At 31.2% G+C, this 20805-nt stretch overlaps 1 protein-coding gene across 5 annotated transcripts in view; it reads right to left on the bottom strand.

The window, feature by feature from the left end:
• Window positions 1-20805, bottom strand: part of LOC108911838 (receptor-type tyrosine-protein phosphatase kappa) — a 236027-nt gene that overhangs the window by 94616 nt on the left and 120606 nt on the right. For 4 of the 5 annotated variants that reach the window (XM_018716884.1, XM_018716885.1, XM_018716886.1 and 1 more), the window contains one exon: window positions 14124-14242. In XM_018716884.1, coding sequence (XP_018572400.1) covers window positions 14124-14242 — 119 coding nt within the window. The remainder of the gene's footprint in view (window positions 1-14123; window positions 14243-20805) is intronic. The other variant, XM_018716888.1, reaches the window with a different exon arrangement.

Here is a 20805-nt window from a genome sequence, read left to right as displayed (position 1 = left end):
TAATTACTTTGGATATTTTCAGCTAAATATATATCCATAACGTGACGTAAGCTGATATCTCTCTACCAGAACTGTGAGTGCAAAATGAGATGTATTTTCACGAGATTCCATATTAGAGAGATTTGATCTGCCATTCAAAATTTTATGTTCAGACATTAAATAAAACATAATCATCGAATGTTAAAAGGTTTTATTACCGTAAATTTTAATTTTCTAAAAATCTTAAATAAAGTCGATAAGTTTTTACTTTTGACAATTACATCGTATTTAAAATTGTATTTATGTGAAACGAATAAAATACAGTTATTTTCGTCTTATTTAATAGCGTACTATTTTAAAATACACAAAATAATAATTAAATATTTTCTAGAAAGACCGTCGACAATTAAATGCATTTATCCTATTTCAAAAATACTCAGCGGCGTCGATATTGTAAGGCTTTTAGTGATAAGTCTCACAGTATCTCCGGTAGTGCATTTTAAACTTCTACTTTTAATTACTTAAATTTGTAGCCTAAGTTTAACAACATCTTCTGAGGTATTTCAATAAATGTGGAATTGAAAAAAATAAATGTCAGTAAAAATTTTACCTAAACATGGTATCCATATACAGGGTGTTACGAAATTCGCGGACTGTCGGATTATGTTAAACTAGATAAGGTTATAAAAAAATGTCTACCATTTTTCAATCAGACCGATATTTTTCGAAATACGGCAGTTTTAAATATCCAAAAATAATAAAAATTTTCAATTTTTAATCATCACAATTATGACAAACGAATTGTTCAAAATTTCTTCCACCTGCTGCTAAACATGCTTCAGCACATTGTGCTACTATTCGAACGGAGTTGCGTACCATCTCTGGCGTTATTTGTTGTATTGTTTGAAACAGACGGCTTTGCAACAATTGTGACAATTCAGAAAGCATTTATCAATACTTTGACATTGGTTAGAGTACAGTAAAAGTACCTGTCAATACAAACTGCAAGATAATAGACCACAATTATTCAAATGGTGAATATTAGATATTATGATTTGCTGATGGCTCTCGGAGCTTCAAATAATCGTGCAGGTAAAGCAGTGCGGTTGGTTTGGCAGAGGCGCTCCATTTGCTTGGCCACCTCGTTCACCAGACCTAACACCATGTGAATTTTTATTTTGGGGTTTCCTAAAAAACTTTGTGTCCAGAACACCAGTGGCAAATTTAAATGAATTGCAGAACCTTCTATTTCAATCAATACAGCAAATAACACCAGAGGTGATACGCAACTCCATTCGAGCAGTAGCACAATGTGCTGATGTATGTTTAACAGCAGACGGTGGAAATTTTGAACAATTGTTGTAACTCGTATCTCGTAATTGTTTATTTAGTGATAGAAAATAAAAATTGAAAAACTTACAAATATATATTTTTATTATTTTTGGATAATTGATACTGCTCTATCTCGAAAAATACTGGTCTGATTGAAAAATCATAAAGACACTTTTTTATCACCTTATCTAGCTTAATATGACCCCACAGTCCTTGTCCACGAATTTCGTAATACCCTGTATATCTAGACGTAAAAAATGAAACCTTATATTACAAAATCTATGGTTGGCACACAATTTTGTTTTATTTTTAAGTAAGGTTATGTGCATATAAATATACATTAAATGATAGGTATATTTTATATGAAATTAAAAAAAATCATTGTCTAGTGAATTAAATAATAAAAACTCCTGTGGGAAGAAGGAGGGATTGTTTGCAATATTATCATATGGCACATCTATTCTGCATTTCCCCTTCATTATAACATATTGGATGATAAACATTTTACTTTTGACACTTGTCTTCTGTGGGGTAAAGACTATACTACTTTTTTGTAAAATATCACTATTCTTTACTTTTGAAATTATGTTGTCAATGTTGTTAGTGCATTCGTAGAAGGCATTTTATAATACATCGCTAATCATTTACAGAAAAATTACAAGTATAAGTATACATATTAGCTTTAGGCTGAATAAAAATAAAAAATATCGAAGAGGCATACACCCTATGACTAAGCGCAATCAATTTTTTACACTATCCACATCGAATTAAAGGGCGCTTATAAAGTTTAATGATTTATATCTGCGAGGTGCACAATTTTACACATGAATCAGTATCGATAAGGAATTCATTTTCCGCGAGATTTATCAGACTCCATCAATCAGCGGCTGTCGTATTAGCGATGCCATAGCATCATTGAACTTGCGATAAATGATGTGTTTAAAGAGTTAATAAATAGCAGTTCCAGGCGCTGTACCTGGCGTGGGAGTTTATTTTTTGTTTATCTCCTTCGCTATTTACCTCTGGAAAAATTATATTCAATATGTACGCTCTACGGACACTGAATTAAAGTATTTAACTTATCATGAAAACTAGAAAAGAACAAAAACCTAGTTATGTGGTATTTAAATAATAAAATAATACTCTGTATTTTTTACAGTATGTTGGATTCTAGTTATCTTACTATCTTTTATATATGTATTGTATACATTTCAGAAACACCTTATATTGGTACGTTAAAATGGACAAATCTCAATTGTTTAATTTCGTCTCAATATTATTCCTTATACAGGGTCGGAAAGTCCCCATGGTTCATCGGCCGTTACGTGAGAGTGATAAAGTAAGTCATAGAAATCCGTGCGATAGAGAAAGATGGCTATAATGAAGACGTATAATAGTCACCGCCCATTTCGCCCTTCCACAAATAAGAAGTGGATCTTATTTGTGGAAGGGCGAAATGGGCGGAAATGGGGACTTTCCGACCCTGTATGTAGCAACAAAGCTTGTGAGAAATTTTTTTATTACAATTAATTTCACGTTGCCAATAATTTGTGCTTAAAAGCAGTGACAAAGGATGTGCACAGGAGCAATGTGGAGATTTTACATGCGTTTGTTAAATTTGATATAAAAAATTAAGAATATAGCATTAAAAAAATTTCGGAAGAGGGAAGAAAAAAGTCGTATATTTTTTAATTTTATATTCCTGTACTACTAAAAATAACTTAATTTTCATTTTTTTAAATTCAGCTGAATTACAAAGCCACGTCATTTTATATTATTTTTTTTTGTATTAAAAAGATGAATACAAATTTCCATATTTCAAAAATCGGTTACAAAGTTTTACCATATACCTACATTATGTTACATTACAATTACATTATTAAGTTGGCACTTTGTATGAATAACGTATCTGCTAAGATAATTTTAATCATTTTGAAAAATCAGTAGAAGAATTCGACATTTTTTTCTACTGTACTTCCAAATATCATAAGTACCTAAACATGGCAAATGTGAAGATTGATCAAGAACTGATGGTAGGTAATGGGGTACAGGAAAATGGAAAGAGCAAATAGGGAACTACAAGCACTGGTCGTTATTATGATGTTACGTGGACGAATATTTAAACTTGATAAGTATACCGCTACACATATTTGAAAATATTTCACAAAAAATTACTGCTCAAAAATTATCACAGAATGCCCCGTATATGTGTCTATACTGTCTATGCTCAACCAACTAGAAGAATCGTAATAGCCGATGTACAACGTTGCAAATTTTACGAATGTAACCGATTACGTTGACGATCACTTAACTATTATAAGTCGTGTTTTACACGTTAAAAAGGAAAACATAATCATTGAGAAAACGAATCATTCTATTAATGCAGATTAGGATATTGCTCTTTATATGTACAACAAATCTTCACTACTACACAAATGGAACATAGAGTCTATAAGATACAATAATGTATAAGTAATTTATTATAACCTTAATTTCATAGATGAACAATCGAATAATGAGTATGAAGATGAGTGTTTGTTTAAATAAAAGTTGTATATTTGTTATAAAAATTTTAAATATGCTTTATATACAGTATTCTAAGGAAATTGTTTAATAAGCCCATATTTCCTTTACTGTAGATTAAGACATCCTGTATATACAAAAAAATAATCATCGAAAGCAATAAAATTTAATGGAGCTGCATGGTTTTTCAGATTAAATCGGAACAACTTGCATGGATATGTAAACAAGGGGTTCATCATTTTTTTGTTTATATATTAAATATTTACAGCAAGGTAAACCAATACAGCTGATCTGGTACCTATGAAATTATGAACATGCTTTTATATTTAAAAGCAACGGATTTTCCATTACATTTTATTTACCTTATTTTAACCCCGTTTTCATGTAAAGGGAGACACTTTTCTTAAATTTTAGGTTTATACAGTCCTCTACAAACATGTATGTGCGAAAATCTGGCCCCAAAGGCGTGTTAATCATATGTCGCACCTTAATTTAATTTTTCTCCTTGAAATGCTGTGCAGTAATTTAATGAAACAAGAAATCCTAATTAGTTTAGAGCACAACAGCATTATCCAGCGCAATGCAAAGTGTTTTATAGTTTTACACCCTTTGGTCATTAACTACCCGGATGCCCAAAAAATATGGAACAAATTGCTAATTCTTAGCAACTAATACATTTTTCAATTGTACCTAAACTACGATAGTGATAGTACATTAGAAGAAATAGGGAACAATTCTTCTATCATTACTCAATAGAACACCATTCATGAATACCGATTAATGAGTTTTAGTAGAGACCCGCCTGCGCCCCCTTTCTCTGGTTCCTTTTACTCCCTATAATTCAAAAATACACGGTTCACTTTTCACCACCAGAATTCAAAATGCACCATTCCATTAAAGTCGAAAAAACAGTGAGCATCACTTTAACATTAAATCGAGACTGATGTGCTTTCTTGGAGGATGGAGATCCTTTGCCAATCTATCCTGATGATTGAACAGCTTTCATCTCCCGTTATGATCCTTTGAATGAATGTTTTATCGTCACTGGATTGTTCAAGAAGTTGCCGACAAGTGTCCACATTATTTTCTTTCATTTATTCGATGATCATACAAGGAACAAATTCTGCTCCAACTCGTCAAAATTTCATGCCATGACCTATCAATTGAGATGTTAACCTCTTCAGCAATTTCTCTTCAGCAGGTGGGAATTATCAGTTGAAGTCGAAGGACTTCCTAGTTGAAAATCATTTTCAATTGGCTAACAACTACTTTTAAATATACCTTCCAATAATATACATTTCATATTGGAGCCTCACTATCTTGCTTTGGTAAACGTGTTCCTAAAATGTAATATAACTGTCAACTTTTTAACTGCAAAATAACCATATTCACCAAAATATATCTATCTCTTATAAACTGTGAACTATGTATTTGATCAAAGATCTCCTAAAATGTTATATAACTGTCAACTTTTTAACTGCAAAATAACCATATTTACCAAAATATATTTATCTCTTATAAACTGTGATCTATGTACTTTTTTAACTGCAAAATAACCATATTTACCAAAATATATTTATCTCTTATAAACTGTGATCTATGTACTTGATCAAAGATCTCATGGTAAGACTCTTTCAGGGATATGTTCATAATAAAGCCAGCATTATCAAATGCCAACACATATTTGCATATTATATATTAAATATAAGTTATGCTGCTTTGGATATTAAAATAAAAACAATAACTCAATTCCATGCTTCTCAAAAACCGTTAATTTTATTGAATGGAGAGGCAGAAAACCTTCTTCCACAACATATTTGAAGAATTTAAATATAGTGTTTGAAAGTAGGAAACATTATCGTCGTAAAATATAATATAATTTGAAGATATAATTCAGGAGTTATAAATAACGAACAATTCTCAATGTTCACTTTTAGAGGCTCTTAACTTAGTAACGAAGGCTTTTAAAGTAACAAATTATAATACTGACATTATTTTGACCCCATATACATGCTCCATTTATGCCGTAAAGTCCTGGCACACCCTGTAGACGTCTATAATTTTTTGTAGTCGTTAGGTAAACGATATTTCCTCACTTTTGCCAAATGATTGCATACATACATAAACAAAACAAAAGGAAATATCCTCCCGAAGCTATGCTAAAATTTTAGGCGGACGTGTTTAAGTTTATAGGAATAATAAATAAAGTTTTACGTTCCATCATTTTATGTGTTTTAACTTTTATGGCCTTTCATAACTTTTTTATGTTTGCTCACTTATTCTACGTAATATGTATCTTTCTAACTATGCAAAAAACCTTCTGTTACAACAGGAAGAAGGAAAGACAGGAGAGACATTCTGGCGCAATGAAAAGGTCAGAGACCTTATGAATGCTTTACGTTGGGGCCTTTCTTTTTACATTATGTCGGCAAAGTTTTCCCAGTATATTAAATTAAAATAATAATGAATTTAACAAGGAAGGACTTTATAATCTTCTAGTCCAATATTGTGCTTTCATATTTGTTCATAAAATATTGTCTTTATTTGGAAACAAATAAAAACGGTTTAATTAAGGTTTTTCACATTATCGATTAGATTTTATTAAAATGAAATTTAAGAGTCATTTCTACATCAAATAATGTTACCGTAGCTTTCGTTTGTAATAACTATTTTAATTTGAAAAACTAAAAAGCTGCTGTAGAAAATATAATTTTGTGTAAGTAATGTAAATGTAAGCTAAAATAATAATAATCATTTTGCATTGGAAATATACATAGATTTTGACTTTCGCTCTATGATGATGTTTCCCATTCATCTTTAAAATAATTAAATTTTTAAAATTTATGGGCTATACCTAAGCTACTATTTAAACTGGCTAAGCAATGGAAGGTCATGTTTTGATACATCTTTGATATTTAATTTGTAATAAAGAAGTATATATTATAAATCTATTTTTTTTTCAATCAGTTCAAAAACCAGAAATAGAATAGAATAAATAGTATTTACGTTATATATTATATATTCTATAAATTTATTTCATGAATGATTATTTTTTTAATTTCCAATATTGAAGCAACAACTTGCATGGATATGTAAACAAGGGGTTCATCATTTTTTTGTTTATATATTAAATATTTACAGCAAGGTAAACCAATACAGCTGATCTGGTACCTATGAAATTATGAACATGCTTTTATATTTAAAAGCAACGGATTTTCCATTACATTTTATTTACCTTATTTTAACCCCGTTTTCATGTAAAGGGAGACACTTTTCTTAAATTTTAGGTTTATACAGTCCTCTACAAACATGTATGTGCGAAAATCTGGCCCCAAAGGCGTGTTAATCATATGTCGCACCTTAATTTAATTTTTCTCCTTGAAATGCTGTGCAGTAATTTAATGAAACAAGAAATCCTAATTAGTTTAGAGCACAACAGCATTATCCAGCGCAATGCAAAGTGTTTTATAGTTTTACACCCTTTGGTCATTAACTACCCGGATGCCCAAAAAATATGGAACAAATTGCTAATTCTTAGCAACTAATACATTTTTCAATTGTACCTAAACTACGATAGTGATAGTACATTAGAAGAAATAGGGAACAATTCTTCTATCATTACTCAATAGAACACCATTCATGAATACCGATTAATGAGTTTTAGTAGAGACCCGCCTGCGCCCCCTTTCTCTGGTTCCTTTTATTCCCTATAATTCAAAAATAAAGTCCCCGGTCTATTTTGTGAAGTTTTTCACGTAACCGTTATAAAACGCCTTGATAGTACACACGGTTCACTTTTCACCACCAGAATTCAAAATGCACCATTCCATTAAAGTCGAAAAAACAGTGAGCATCACTTTAACATTAAATCGAGACTGATGTGCTTTCTTGGAGGATGGAGATCCTTTGCCAATCTATCCTGATGATTGAACAGCTTTCGTCTCCCGTTATGATCCTTTGAATGAATGTTTTATCGTCACTGGATTGTTCAAGAAGTTGCCGACAAGTGTCCACATTATTTTCTTTCATTTATTCGATGATCATACAAGGAACAAATTCTGCTCCAACTCGTCAAAATTTCATGCCATGACCTATCAATTGAGATGTTAACCTCTTCAGCAATTTCTCTTCAGCAGGTGGGAATTATCAGTTGAAGTCGAAGGACTTCCTAGTTGAAAATCATTTTCAATTGGCTAACAACTACTTTTAAATCTTGAAAATCATTCGCAACATTACGTACGTACGATCCATAACATCATCTCCGTAACCCTATTTCGAAAGTTTAAACGTTTCCATGAAAGTTTTCCGCAGTTTCACGCAAAATTTTACGTTGCATTGTTCCAGAAAATCACACATTTCAAAAATCGTCACTAACACTTAAACATGTTGCAATCAAATTACAATAACTCGAAAACTAAATGAGATACCAACAATCCACGAACATGTGGNCACGTTTTGTCTCAATGGTACAGTGAACCGTCAAACTTGCAGGTATTGGAGTCGGGAAAATCCTCATTGGATGGCAGAAACACATACCCAACACCCACAGAAATTAAATGTGTGGGCTGGAATAGTTGACAACAGAATAGTAGGGCATTTCTTCTTTGAAGGAACCCTTACAGGAGAAAGATATTTAGAGTTTTTACAAAATGACCTTGTTCCAGTTCAGTAATTTTTCCTAACAATAATGACCCTGATATTCCTGATGACACCATATGGTTTCAGCAAGACGGTGCACCTCCGCACTATGCGCGCCCTGTTCGAGATTTTCTGATGGACAATTGTTTTCCTAGGAGGTGGATCGGCAGACGAGGACCGATAGAATGGCCCGCGAGATTCCCAGATCTTACACCCTTGGACTATTTCTTATGGGGCTATTTAAAGTGGAAAGTGAACGTTAATAGACCACATAATTTAGAAGAACTCCAAAATTGTATTATAGATTAAATACACAGAGTTACCCCAGAAATAATTCATAATGTGCAAGAAGAATTTCTACACAGACTTGCGTATTGTCAAGAAGTCGGTGGGTGGCAATTCGAACACTTAATTTAGGTAGAAAACTTAATGAATTGTATTTGCTTGACATAGGAATTATTATTTTTTAATGAATAAAATTTACGTTTTCTAACATTCAATCGTCTTTTACTCGAAAACTTTCCTATGTAAGATGGCAACATTTTAATACTGTCGGATCGACAATGAAACGACCTTTCAGAATCAAGAAAAAAAATAGGAGGTTGCTATTTAAAAAAAATGTCGATGACGTCATTATTCGAAAACAAAAGACGGTTGAAAATCGCCTTTTATACTAAAATATGTATTTTTTAAATTAAAAATCGTCCTATCCAAGGATTATTCCCAAAAAAAATGTGTTTCGTTTTTACTAAATTTATTCCATACTTATACTGTACTGTATATTTAAAATAAACGTCATATTTTTACAAAAGATATGAGTTTTGTAAAAGTAAGAATTTTAGTTTTGTATGTATTTTCATAGCCAGCCATATTAAAATGTAAAAAAGGATCGAATTTATATATAAAAATAACTATAGCATGTGATATATTGCTGAAAAGCAAAAAAATCTCCATTTTTTTAGGTCATGGCCAGCTAATATTTCCATTTAAAAAAATATAAATTTGGGTCATAACTCCGGAATCTTAAGACCTACTAAAAGTCTAATACCGGCATTCAATTCTACGCTAAACAAGTCTTGAACAGTTTTCACTTTAACTCTACCTTATTTAACAGCTGAGATACAGACATGTTCAAAAGTGTCGCAACAACCAGAAACTTCTTGAAACTGAGAAACAAATGAAGATAGCAAATTTCTGATTTGACAGTCGAGTTTGCCATGAAAATCGAGCTCGAGAACGTGGTGTCAGATTTATCATATNGCGTATTGTCAAGAAGTCGGTGGGTGGCAATTCGAACACTTAATTTAGGTTGAAAACTTAATGAATTGTATTTGCTTGACATAGGAATTATTTTTTAATAAATAAAATTTACGTTTTCTAACATTCAATCGTCATTTACTCGAAAACTTTCCTATGTAAGATGGCAACATTTTAATACTGTCGGATCGACAATGAAACGACCTTTCAGAATCAAGAAAAAAAAATAGGGGGTTGCTATTTAAAAAAAATTTCGATGACGTCATTATTCGAAAACAAAAGACTGTTGAAAATCGCCTTTTATGCTAAAATATGTATTTTTTAAATTAAAAATCGTCCTATCCGAGGATTTTTCCCAAAAAAATGTGTTTCGTTTTTACTAAATTTATTCCATACTTTAGGCGCGTACTGTATATTTAAAATAAACGTCATATTTTTACAAAAGATATGAGTTTTGTAAAAGTAAGAATTTTAGTTTTGTATGTATTTTCATAGTCAGCCATATTAAAATGTAAAAAAGTATGGAATTTATATATAAAAATAACTATAGCATGTGATATATTGCTGAAAAGCAAAAAAATCTCCATTTTTTTAGGTCATGACCATATTTCCATTTAAAAAAAATATAAATTTGGGTCAAAACTCCGGAATCTTAAGACCTACTAAAAGTCTAATACCGGCATTCAATTCTACGCAAAACAAGTCTTGAGCAGTTTTCACTTTACCTCTACCTTATTTAACAGCTGAGATACAGACATGTTCAAAAGTGTCACAATAACCAGAAACTTCTTGTAACTGAGAAACAAATGAAGATAGCAAATTTCTGATTTGACAGTCGAGTTTGCCATGAAAATCGAGCTCGAGAACGTGGTGTCAGATTTATCATATCTTTAGTAGTTTTTAAGATACCCTAAAATCCCACCGAAAATGGACCAGCCTGTACATCAAGTCTGTTCAGAAAATATCCTAACTTCTTGAATTACGCGCTAATGGAGATATTTAGTGAAATGCAGTTGTCAGAATTGCCTTGCGCATAACCTCCTCTGTAACCACATGTTCGTGGATTGTTGGTATCTCATTTAGTTTTCGAGATATTGTAATTTGATTGCAACATGTTTAAGTGTTAGTGACGATTTTTGAAATGTGTGATTTTCTGGAACAATGCAACGTAAAATTTTGCGTGAAACTGCGGAAAACTTTCATGGAAACGTTTAAACTTTCGAAATAGGGTTACGGAGATGATGTTATGGATCGTACGTACGTAATATTGCGAAAGATTTTCAAGATTTAAAAGTAGTTGTTAGCCAATTGAAAATGATTTTCAACTAGGAAGTCCTTCGACTTCAACTGATAATTCCCACCTGCTGAAGAGAAATTGCTGAAGAGGTTAACATCTCAATTGATAGGTCATGGCATGAAATTTTGACGAGTTGGAGCAGAATTTGTTCCTTGTATGATCATCGAATAAATGAAAGAAAATAATGTGGACACTTGTCGGCAACTTCTTGAACAATCCAGTGACGATAAAACATTCATTCAAAGGATCATAACGGGAGACGAAAGCTGTTCAATCATCAGGATAGATTGGCAAAGGATCTCCATCCTCCAAGAAAGCACATCAGTCTCGATTTAATGTTAAAGTGATGCTCACTGTTTTTTTCGACTTTAATGGAATGGTGCATTTTGAATTCTGGTGGTGAAAAGTGAACCGTGTGTACTATCAAGGCGTTTTATAACGGTTACGTGAAAAACTTCACAAAATAGACCGGGGACTTTATTTTTGAATTATAGGGAATAAAAGGAACCAGAGAAAGGGGGCGCAGGCGGGTCTCTACTAAAACTCATTAATCGGTATTCATGAATGGTGTTCTATTGAGTAATGATAGAAGAATTGTTCCCTATTTCTTCTAATGAAATTTTCGGAGGTACAGGCAGGGATCATTAAACCTAACTCTATATTTTTTTGACATGTTTCACAAATGACGAATTCCGCAATCTGTCTGATATCTCTAGTTACTGTTTTGTGGTGATATCCTTCGACAACTTTGAGAAAACGTTCGTCTAATTTGTGTTTACTTGAAGGATTGTACACGGATAAAATAATAATAGAATAAAATGGAACTGCCTAATATAGTATTGTGGAATGAAAGTTGATGAGGGCGAGAAACTGCTAAACGGGAAGTTCTATCTTGGACAAATCCATTTATGCTATCTGATCAAAAATTATTTCGGTTGCATCTGACAGTGACAAACAAATAACAATAACTCTGAACAAAGCAGCACTTATTTCATAACTAGCTCACCACTAGTTTTCATTCTACCGCCTATTTACTGCTTTCTGATTGGTCGGTACATTTGATAACATTGTTCCCCGTTCTTCACTTTCACGGCTCGATCCCTTTGTGTTGAGAATACAGTATGAATTTTGTGATAGAACAGTAGTAGTGCGAAATGAGGGAACGTTCCCCAGGGAGAATTTTATTCTCTCACCATCAAGAATCGAGCTGCAGAGTTGTGGCGAGACAATTCATGATTTTTGCACCATGACAATGCGCTCGCACACTCAGTTTTGTGCCAATAATCAGATTACTGTCCTGCCTTACCCTCCTTACTCACCAGACTTGGCTCCTTGCGATTTTTTCTTATTTCCGATATTAAAATTAGTGATGAGAGGATGCCGTTTTCAGACTATTGATGACATCAAAGCAAATTTGTGTTAGACTTTAAAGGTAATTTCAAATGAAGCTATCCAGGACTGCTTCACGAAAACCACCTCTGGGAAAAGTGTGTGAAGAGGGAAGGGAAGTGATTTGAAGGAGACAATGACCAATAATGTATAAAATTAATAATAAAGTTTAAAAAAAATAAAGTTCGGTTGTTTTCTGAACAGACCTAGTATAGATTTAAATATTCACATTAATTAATTATTAAGTGAACTTTTTCTGTAAATAGTTAGAAAATGAGCAGTTACACAAAAATTGTAGAATAATTGTCACAAAAATGTTCTACAATATATGAACTTTTATATGTTAACATTTCCGTTATTAATAAGTTTATTCGTTGGAAGTGAGGTAAATATGATAAGTAAAGAAAAATGTCTAAACAATATTCCTTTGCAGTTTCTTTACTTTATACAGTTTTGAAAGTACTTCAAAATGTTTATATCTGCATCCAATTAACTGAAAAATTAATTTAATGAATTTTAATTTTCAATGAAACTATGAAAGTGCCTTGTAGTACCTAACTAAAATATAATTTTGAAAATATTTGTTATATGTATTTCGTATATTTCACATAAAATCTAAATTAAATTGTTAAATCGACTGAAACTTAATTAACAGTTTCAAGCAAGCATCCTTTGATTCAAGGGCCTAAAGCGGTAACATATGTGTCAGACCGTTGATTTCATTTCCTCATAATTCATAAAGGATCCTTGGAAATGTCTCTGATAATATAATTATCTACATTTTGACCTACCTAGATATCTTAACTGAAAACTATGTTTTTTATGAAGAAAAACAGTTAACTAAAACAATTAAATAAACATTTATTTATTTTTTACTTAATATTAAGTTTATTGTTGTTAAGAATTCAGATAAGAATAATAACAAATAATTATTTCGCAAGTCCGATGTAAACGTTTTTTTGTTAAAATTTGATATATGTTCCTTTCTAAATAATTAAATATCAATCTCTTGGAGAAAATAGAAACATTGCTATATTTATGTAGTTGATCATAAAATATATTTTTCGTATAATTATATAAAAAATGTATCACTTTAATTGTGGGAAAATTTAACTCTACAATAATTATTTCTACCTCCTTGTTGAGATTTTATTTAAAATTTTAAGGTGTGTATATTAGACCTTGAGTAGATGCGAAATAATAACTTTTTTACGCCTTTGTATTATTATACAGAGCTTTCATAAATGATTACAAGTCACGTGACGGCCGATATTAGACAATTAACATTGCACAATTGCTACTGTTAACTAAAAATCCCTAAATCATATTTAATTACTGATCACGTGGCTTGTAATCATTTATCAGGGCTCTGTTTACGTAATATCATTGTGCTTATGTTTATGAAATTATGCGAGAAAAAAGTTACATCAATGGGATTTTAAAAACTGGTATCAACAACAAGATCAAAAATGATTTCAAACATGTTTTAAAAGAATATATAACTTAAATTGTAGTTAGTCATATTTTCTATACAATATACTAGCCAACAATAGTGCTACAAATATTTTGAAATACCTTTCCGCAAATAATGTACATTTTTTTTGTACGTATACTTAAACACGGATTTTGTTATAATTATCTTAAATTAATGCATAAACAAAAAGTAAATATTCAAATCATTACATTCTTAATACAAATAAAAACTTACCTCAAATTCTAATTTATAGAGAACTGGAAATTTCTTGCGTTGTTCACATATTTTCATAAAAGTTTTCAGATCTATAGGGTCATCTGTAATAGTAGCGGTTACAGAACTACCATTTTCTTCTGGAACAAAGATAAACCGTTAGTTCTAGCATAAAATCCAAATATTGGAATCGGTGTTATTTCCACGGCAAAATATTGGATGAAATGACATGTAAATCTATGTTGAGCTAGGAAAATGCTGCAGGATTTGCAGGCATAAGCTTGAAAATCTGTTAGAATATTTATTGAAAAATGTACCCCTAATGATATGCTGATACGGTAACTTTGTTATTCAAAATTGTGAAGACCGTACAGGGTGCCACTAAAGCGCTTGACGAATCCTACCTCTCAAATTAACAAAAAAGTTTCTATAAATACGTGTTCGGAAGGGCACCGTTTTCGAGGTACGGGATGTGAATTTTTTTTTTTAATTACAAGGAGACGACTGAGGTAGTTTAATTCAAATTTGAATTGCAGCTTTGGTATTTGGTTATTTGTAAACTATGTGCCTATATGCTATATTTTCTATATACTATTTTAAAGGTAAATAGAAAAAAATCACATCAAAAAATATGTTTAATTTTTGGCGGAGGCGCCGGTTGTAATAATGAAGATTTATTTTAATAAAAATTGACCTAAGACAACATTGATAAAACAATTAGGAATTACGGAATCTTGTGGGACAGGTTCTTTATTATTAAATCATATTTTTAAAAGTCGTGTTCTTATTTAACTATAAAATGTATAAGAGTTCTTCAGTTATTTTTGAATTCTTTAGCTGATTTATTTTCTTCTGGAATGTGAATCATTGAGTTTTGTATTTATCGCGTGTCGCTATTTTTAGTTCAATGCGTTTAAAATTCTCTCCTTGTAGATTTTTATTGCATGAATATTACGATCCTTGAATACAATGTATTGCTATTCTATTGCGTTGTAATAGTTACATAGTTATACAAAACATATGAATTATAGATATTTTGGAAACCATAAATGAAACATTTATCATTTGACTTTTTTAACAAATATAAATTTTAAATAGTTATTACATTTTTATATTTCTTTGTAACTGGTTGGTAACATTATGTTCGGGGTAATATGTGTATCAATGAACTAAAATATAGTTTTATGGAAATACTTCGATTGTGTAGTATTACTGATTACTGTATGTTCAAAAAATAAATTACCTACACTTAAATATATTCTTAGAACGTTCATGGAGATATGGGATATACTAACAGCAGGGAAAGTTTAGGTAAGCTTTTGCACACCATAGAATCCGGCAAAACAAATTAATAGAACGACATGACATTCAAGAAGAATGAAACAGTACCGAAAAAGGGTCGGCCAATTATTTATACGGATAAGACATACATTCAAGCTTTGCACACTTGAAAATGCTTGGTGAAATTAAAACGACAAAGGGCTCCGAAGACCTTTATTAAATAACATACATTTCCCAGGCTTAAGTAAATATTTTTCATAGAAAGTACCTGTCCTACTAAGGTCTCTCATCTTGATCTGTGCAATGTGCATCTCGAGGACAATACACATTTGGTCACGCTATATAGTGCACTTAAGTATTAACAGAGTCTTATAAAAATAGTCAATTAATTAATGATATTACTTAATTAAATGAAAATCATCCTGTAATTAAAGATTTTTGTATTATATATTCGACATATAATTTGTGATCATTATATTTTTATCCAAACATTGTAACGAAGTTTTTCCATTATATAGCTCTAATAGTAATTGAGATATTTGGTAGCAATACTGTCATAGCCACGTAAATTATGACGATTATACGCATTTTAAATTATCGCCGCTGGTACGGGCACAACTTTGCAATTCGGGTTTTAAAATTTAAATGTTCCTGAGTTTGTCTCGGAATTATTTATATGAAATATTCGTAATGGGGAACGTGAAACGAGTATTATTCAGACTCAGGTAGACTGTGATGACAAGTTCAAAATTAAATTAGGGGTAAACGAGAGAAATAAATATTATTAATCGATTTTAACATAACTCTCATTTTAGTACTTTAGATGTGGATAGCATTAACTGAAAAGTGATTAAACAATTTCCGGGTTGGTGCCACGTTTTTTTTAAATATCCTATATATTTGTCATTTTTGCCATATGATGGTATTCTCATTGACAGTTTTCATAAAATTTTGGTTTATTTACTAATTTCGCACATAGTAAATTTAATCAACGGTACTTTAAATTCTTTATTAAGAAAAAACAGTTTATTATACAAGATGTCTTGTAATATATTCAACCTATTCTAGACAAAGTGGTTCCATAGCAATCTTGACCATATGCAGGATCACTAAATAAACCAAAATATTGTGTTAAATAAACCAAATTGTGCTAAATAATTATAATAAACTGAATTGTGCTAATAATAATAAACCAAATTGTGCTAATATTAATGAACCAAACTGTGCTAATAATAAACCAAATTGTGCTAAAAAATAATAATAAACCAAATTGTGCTAATAATAGGTAAACAAATTTATGACAAATAAACCAAATTGTGCCAATAATAATAAATCAAATTGTGCTAATAATAATAAACAAAATTGTGCTAATAATAAACCAAATCATGCTGATAATAATAAACCAAATTGTGTTAATTATAAACCAAAATATTGTGCAATCAAAACAAATATATGACATGTATGTCATTGTAATCAGAAATAATCGAGTATTTGAAAAAAGAATAAATATATAGGATCTTCCATTAAAAAAATATTTAAAAAATCAAAAGTTTGGTCTGTATCTTCGAAATGTAATCAATTGTTTTTTATATATTGCATCGAAGTCGCGAGAAAATTTTCTAAAACTTTTGTCTACCATTTTTTTGAAACGTAAAAAAATAATTAAGATAAAATATTACGTGAATGACCCCGTGCGTATTCACAATAGAGTACATCTATTTAAGTTTGAAACCACGTATATCCATAAAATTAGAAATATGACATAGAAAACGCAAGAGTAAGTTACAGATCTGTTGTTAATCAATGTCAAGCGGTAAAAATATCTCTGACGTTATTTTCCTAATTTTGTCTAATACGTCTGGAGTCCATTCGTCACATATCCCATCCTTAATTGGCTTTAAATTTGATATTGCCTTCCTGCACAGAGAACACGTGTTTTTCCGAGGACAGACAAAACGTGTTAGTTCAAGGTTTTTTCAAGTGTTTACACAATTTAACCAAAATCAGCCATCAGATTTAATACTTGTAATGAATCCGTTGAAGCATACGAGGTCTGTTCAGAAAATAACCCAACTTTATTTTTTGAAACTTTTATTCATTATTGGTACTTTTATCCTTCAAAGCACTGCCCTCCCCTATTCACACACTTTTCCTAGCGGTGTTTCCATTTCTCGAAGTACTCCTAGAGAGCTTCATTTGAAATGGCCTTTGAAGTCTATGACGAATTTGCTTTAATATCATCAATCAATGGAAACGACGTCCTTTCAGCACCGATTTTAATTTTGAAAATGAGAAAAAAATCGCAAGGAGCCAGGTCTGGTGAGTACGGAGGATGAGGGAGGACAGTAATCTGATTTTTGGCACAAAACTGACGAGCTGACAAAGCTCAGCGTGCAGGCACATTATCATGATGTAAGAACCATGTTGTCTCGCCACAACTCTGGTCTCTTTTTGCGGATTCTTTAACGTAATCGTTGTAAAACACCTTGATAGTAGTACACAAGGTTCACTGTTTCACCTTGAGGCAAGAATTCAAAATGCACAAAACAGTGAGCATCACTTTGACGTGCTTTTGGGGCGTAGAGATCTTTTGTCTATCCACTGTGATGATTGAAAATTTGTCTCAATGTCGTAGCTTCTGTCTCCCGTTATGATCCTTTGAATAAATTTTTTATCAAGAAGTTGCCGACAAACATCCACACGATTTTCTTTCTGTTGTTCGAACATCAAACGAGGAACAAATTTTGGTTCTACTCGATGCATGTTCAAATTTTCAGTCAAAAATTAGATTTACCGCATCCTGATTTTGCTTTAGAAGACGATATCAAATTTAAAGCAAATTAAGGAAGAGGTTTCTGATAAAATCTCTCCAGACATGTATTAGAGAAATAACGTGAAAGAAATGCTTTTACCGGTTGACACTGATTGGCAATAGATCTGCGATTTACTTTTGCTTCTTTTGTCAAGCGTTAAACTTAAACAGATTGATTTATTTTAAAATTTTATGACGTTATTAATTTAAAATTGAAAGAGTTATAAAAAAGTATCTGATATTATTCTTGTTAAGCGAACTGATGAAATATGACAAGAAAATTCGTTTTGACAATTGAAAAATAATCTAAAAAATTGTGAAATAAAAGAACCCTTAAATTCGTTAATGGAACATGTTTAAATTTAATTACCTTGTCACTGTCAGTTCAAATCCTCTTTTTCCATAAACCCGGTTTGTTATCTAAACACATAACAGTCTGTATAGATATATTTCAATTCAGTAATGATTAAAACCTTTTCATCATGTTAATTGAGTAACTAGATGAAACAACCTATGTATCTGTCACAAACAGTCGCTTGTAGATTTGTTTAATTCGTTGAATCATTCATAAAATCATTATATGAGATAAGAACCGCATTTCATTAAATTATATTTTTACGAACATAATTTCGACTGAATAGTAATTTAAACAACAGCTAAACCACAGACAATATAGCTGGGCGATAGCTATTTTGTCTGTGGCTAAACGAATAATATTTCATCATTCTTTATATAATTATACAGTAAAGAAAAAACACTACAAGAATGCTATACAATATACGATTAGAACAAAAAGACCATAACAAATGAGAACACGATAGATAGTAGAATAAGTAATGCTCGTTTTTTCAAATTTAAAAATTCACGGAGAAGATTACTTATTTTTCAAACCAATAATATTAAATTTCTCAAAAAACTATTTATCCACATTTCAAGTTTTTTGCAACATTGAACGGAGAGTTTTAATCCCTTTCAAATGAACTGTCATTCGATGCTTCCACAATCAAAAAAAAAATTAAGGTGCAGCTGTCACGTGTTATATAAACATTTTTAATTGTAATGTTTATAGTATAGTTATAATTAAAAATGTTTATATCAAAGTGTACCTTGATGATGTTGAAAAATAGATCTGTTCGAACTTTTCCTTTTTTCACAGTCGATTAAAAAATGATGGAGTATATGATTTAATCTTTGCACTATTGCTTTGACAATAAAAAACTATTTGACCCATTATTCATTTCGTAATGGGCAAATCCTGTATGTGGCATATATTCCATGCTACTGCAGGCCTGAGAAACAATACAATAAGAACATCATAATGAACCCTATTGTACTAAAATGCTACGTTGACGTATGTAAATGCACATTCCAGGTACAATTTAATCATAATTAATGCTGTGGAAGTAATTCATGATTTCAATCAGACGCGCCCTTTGCTTTAGCAAGCAACAGCTAATAACGTTGTCCCTACCCTATGCTATCATTGACACTGTCAAGGCGCAAACTGTTAATAATTAGTTCGTTTTAGGGAGTGCCCTTATTTCATCAAATTATAGCCCGGCTATAATTGATTATCTATTTCAAGTTTATCTACCTGTAAACATTCTAAGAGAAATTATTTAATATTAGATTGAGTCTTACTTTACGCAAGGTGTTCCAATTTTAATCTGGCAAATTTAAATAAGTGATAAGATTATTGGTGTAATTTTTCTTGAGATTTCATCAACCAATCGGCGACCGGATTATCTCGAGTGTAGACGCAATTGTTTGTTACTGTCTATTGTAAACGAAACACTATGACCGATGTCGCTAAATTGATATTTGTGCATTCTTCAGGTCAGTCGACCGTGTCTGTTATTGTTTCAATTCATTTTCTGCTATCGTTTTATTGTTTCCTATTTGTTGCATTTAAGTCGTACATATTTCACAGATAAACATTTTTGACACCTCGTTAGACTATTGGTAAGTTAGATCAGAAACAAAATTTTGAGGTTAATAATATTTTTATTTCAGAACGCATTATGTCGTTTACTCCAGAACAAGATACGACATTTTCGAAACGGAACTCCAAGTGAAGAGGGGTTATGGACATACTCTTTACGATCCTGGATTGAAAAATTTATATATTATAAAATTTCCAGACGCAAACATTGACTATGATACTTTTCTAAACTAGACATATGTTATTGTCAAAAGATTTGAAAATGAACACTGAATTTCCAGGAAAATCTACGAGTAGATCAATTCTAATTGCAGAAAATGTCGTCGATAATATACAGCAACGAATAAATCAAAGTCCTATAAAGTCCGTATCAAAGTTGCTTGATCAAACAGGTAATTTTTTGTTGTTAAATTCGTGCAAATATTCTTTCAGTTGGAACATGTCATAAAGCTTAAAAAAACAACTTCATTTACACCTATACAACATAACTGTTGTGCAGGAATTACTTCCCATGGAAGACGATTACAGTACTGAGAGTGGTATATAGAAAACATGAATAACAATTTGTTGTAATTTTTCACTGATGAAGCATGGTTTCATATATCAAGTTGTATAAATAGCCAAAATTATAGAATCTGTGCTGCAGAAAATTCTATAATACGGCCTAT

This window comes from Anoplophora glabripennis, unplaced genomic scaffold, assembly GCF_000390285.2.
Source record: "Anoplophora glabripennis isolate ALB-LARVAE unplaced genomic scaffold, Agla_2.0 scaffold544, whole genome shotgun sequence".
NCBI classification, from domain to species: domain Eukaryota; kingdom Metazoa; phylum Arthropoda; class Insecta; order Coleoptera; family Cerambycidae; genus Anoplophora; species Anoplophora glabripennis.
Note: the sequence above shows the minus strand (reverse complement) of the source record. Positions and strands in the feature narration are given on the sequence as shown.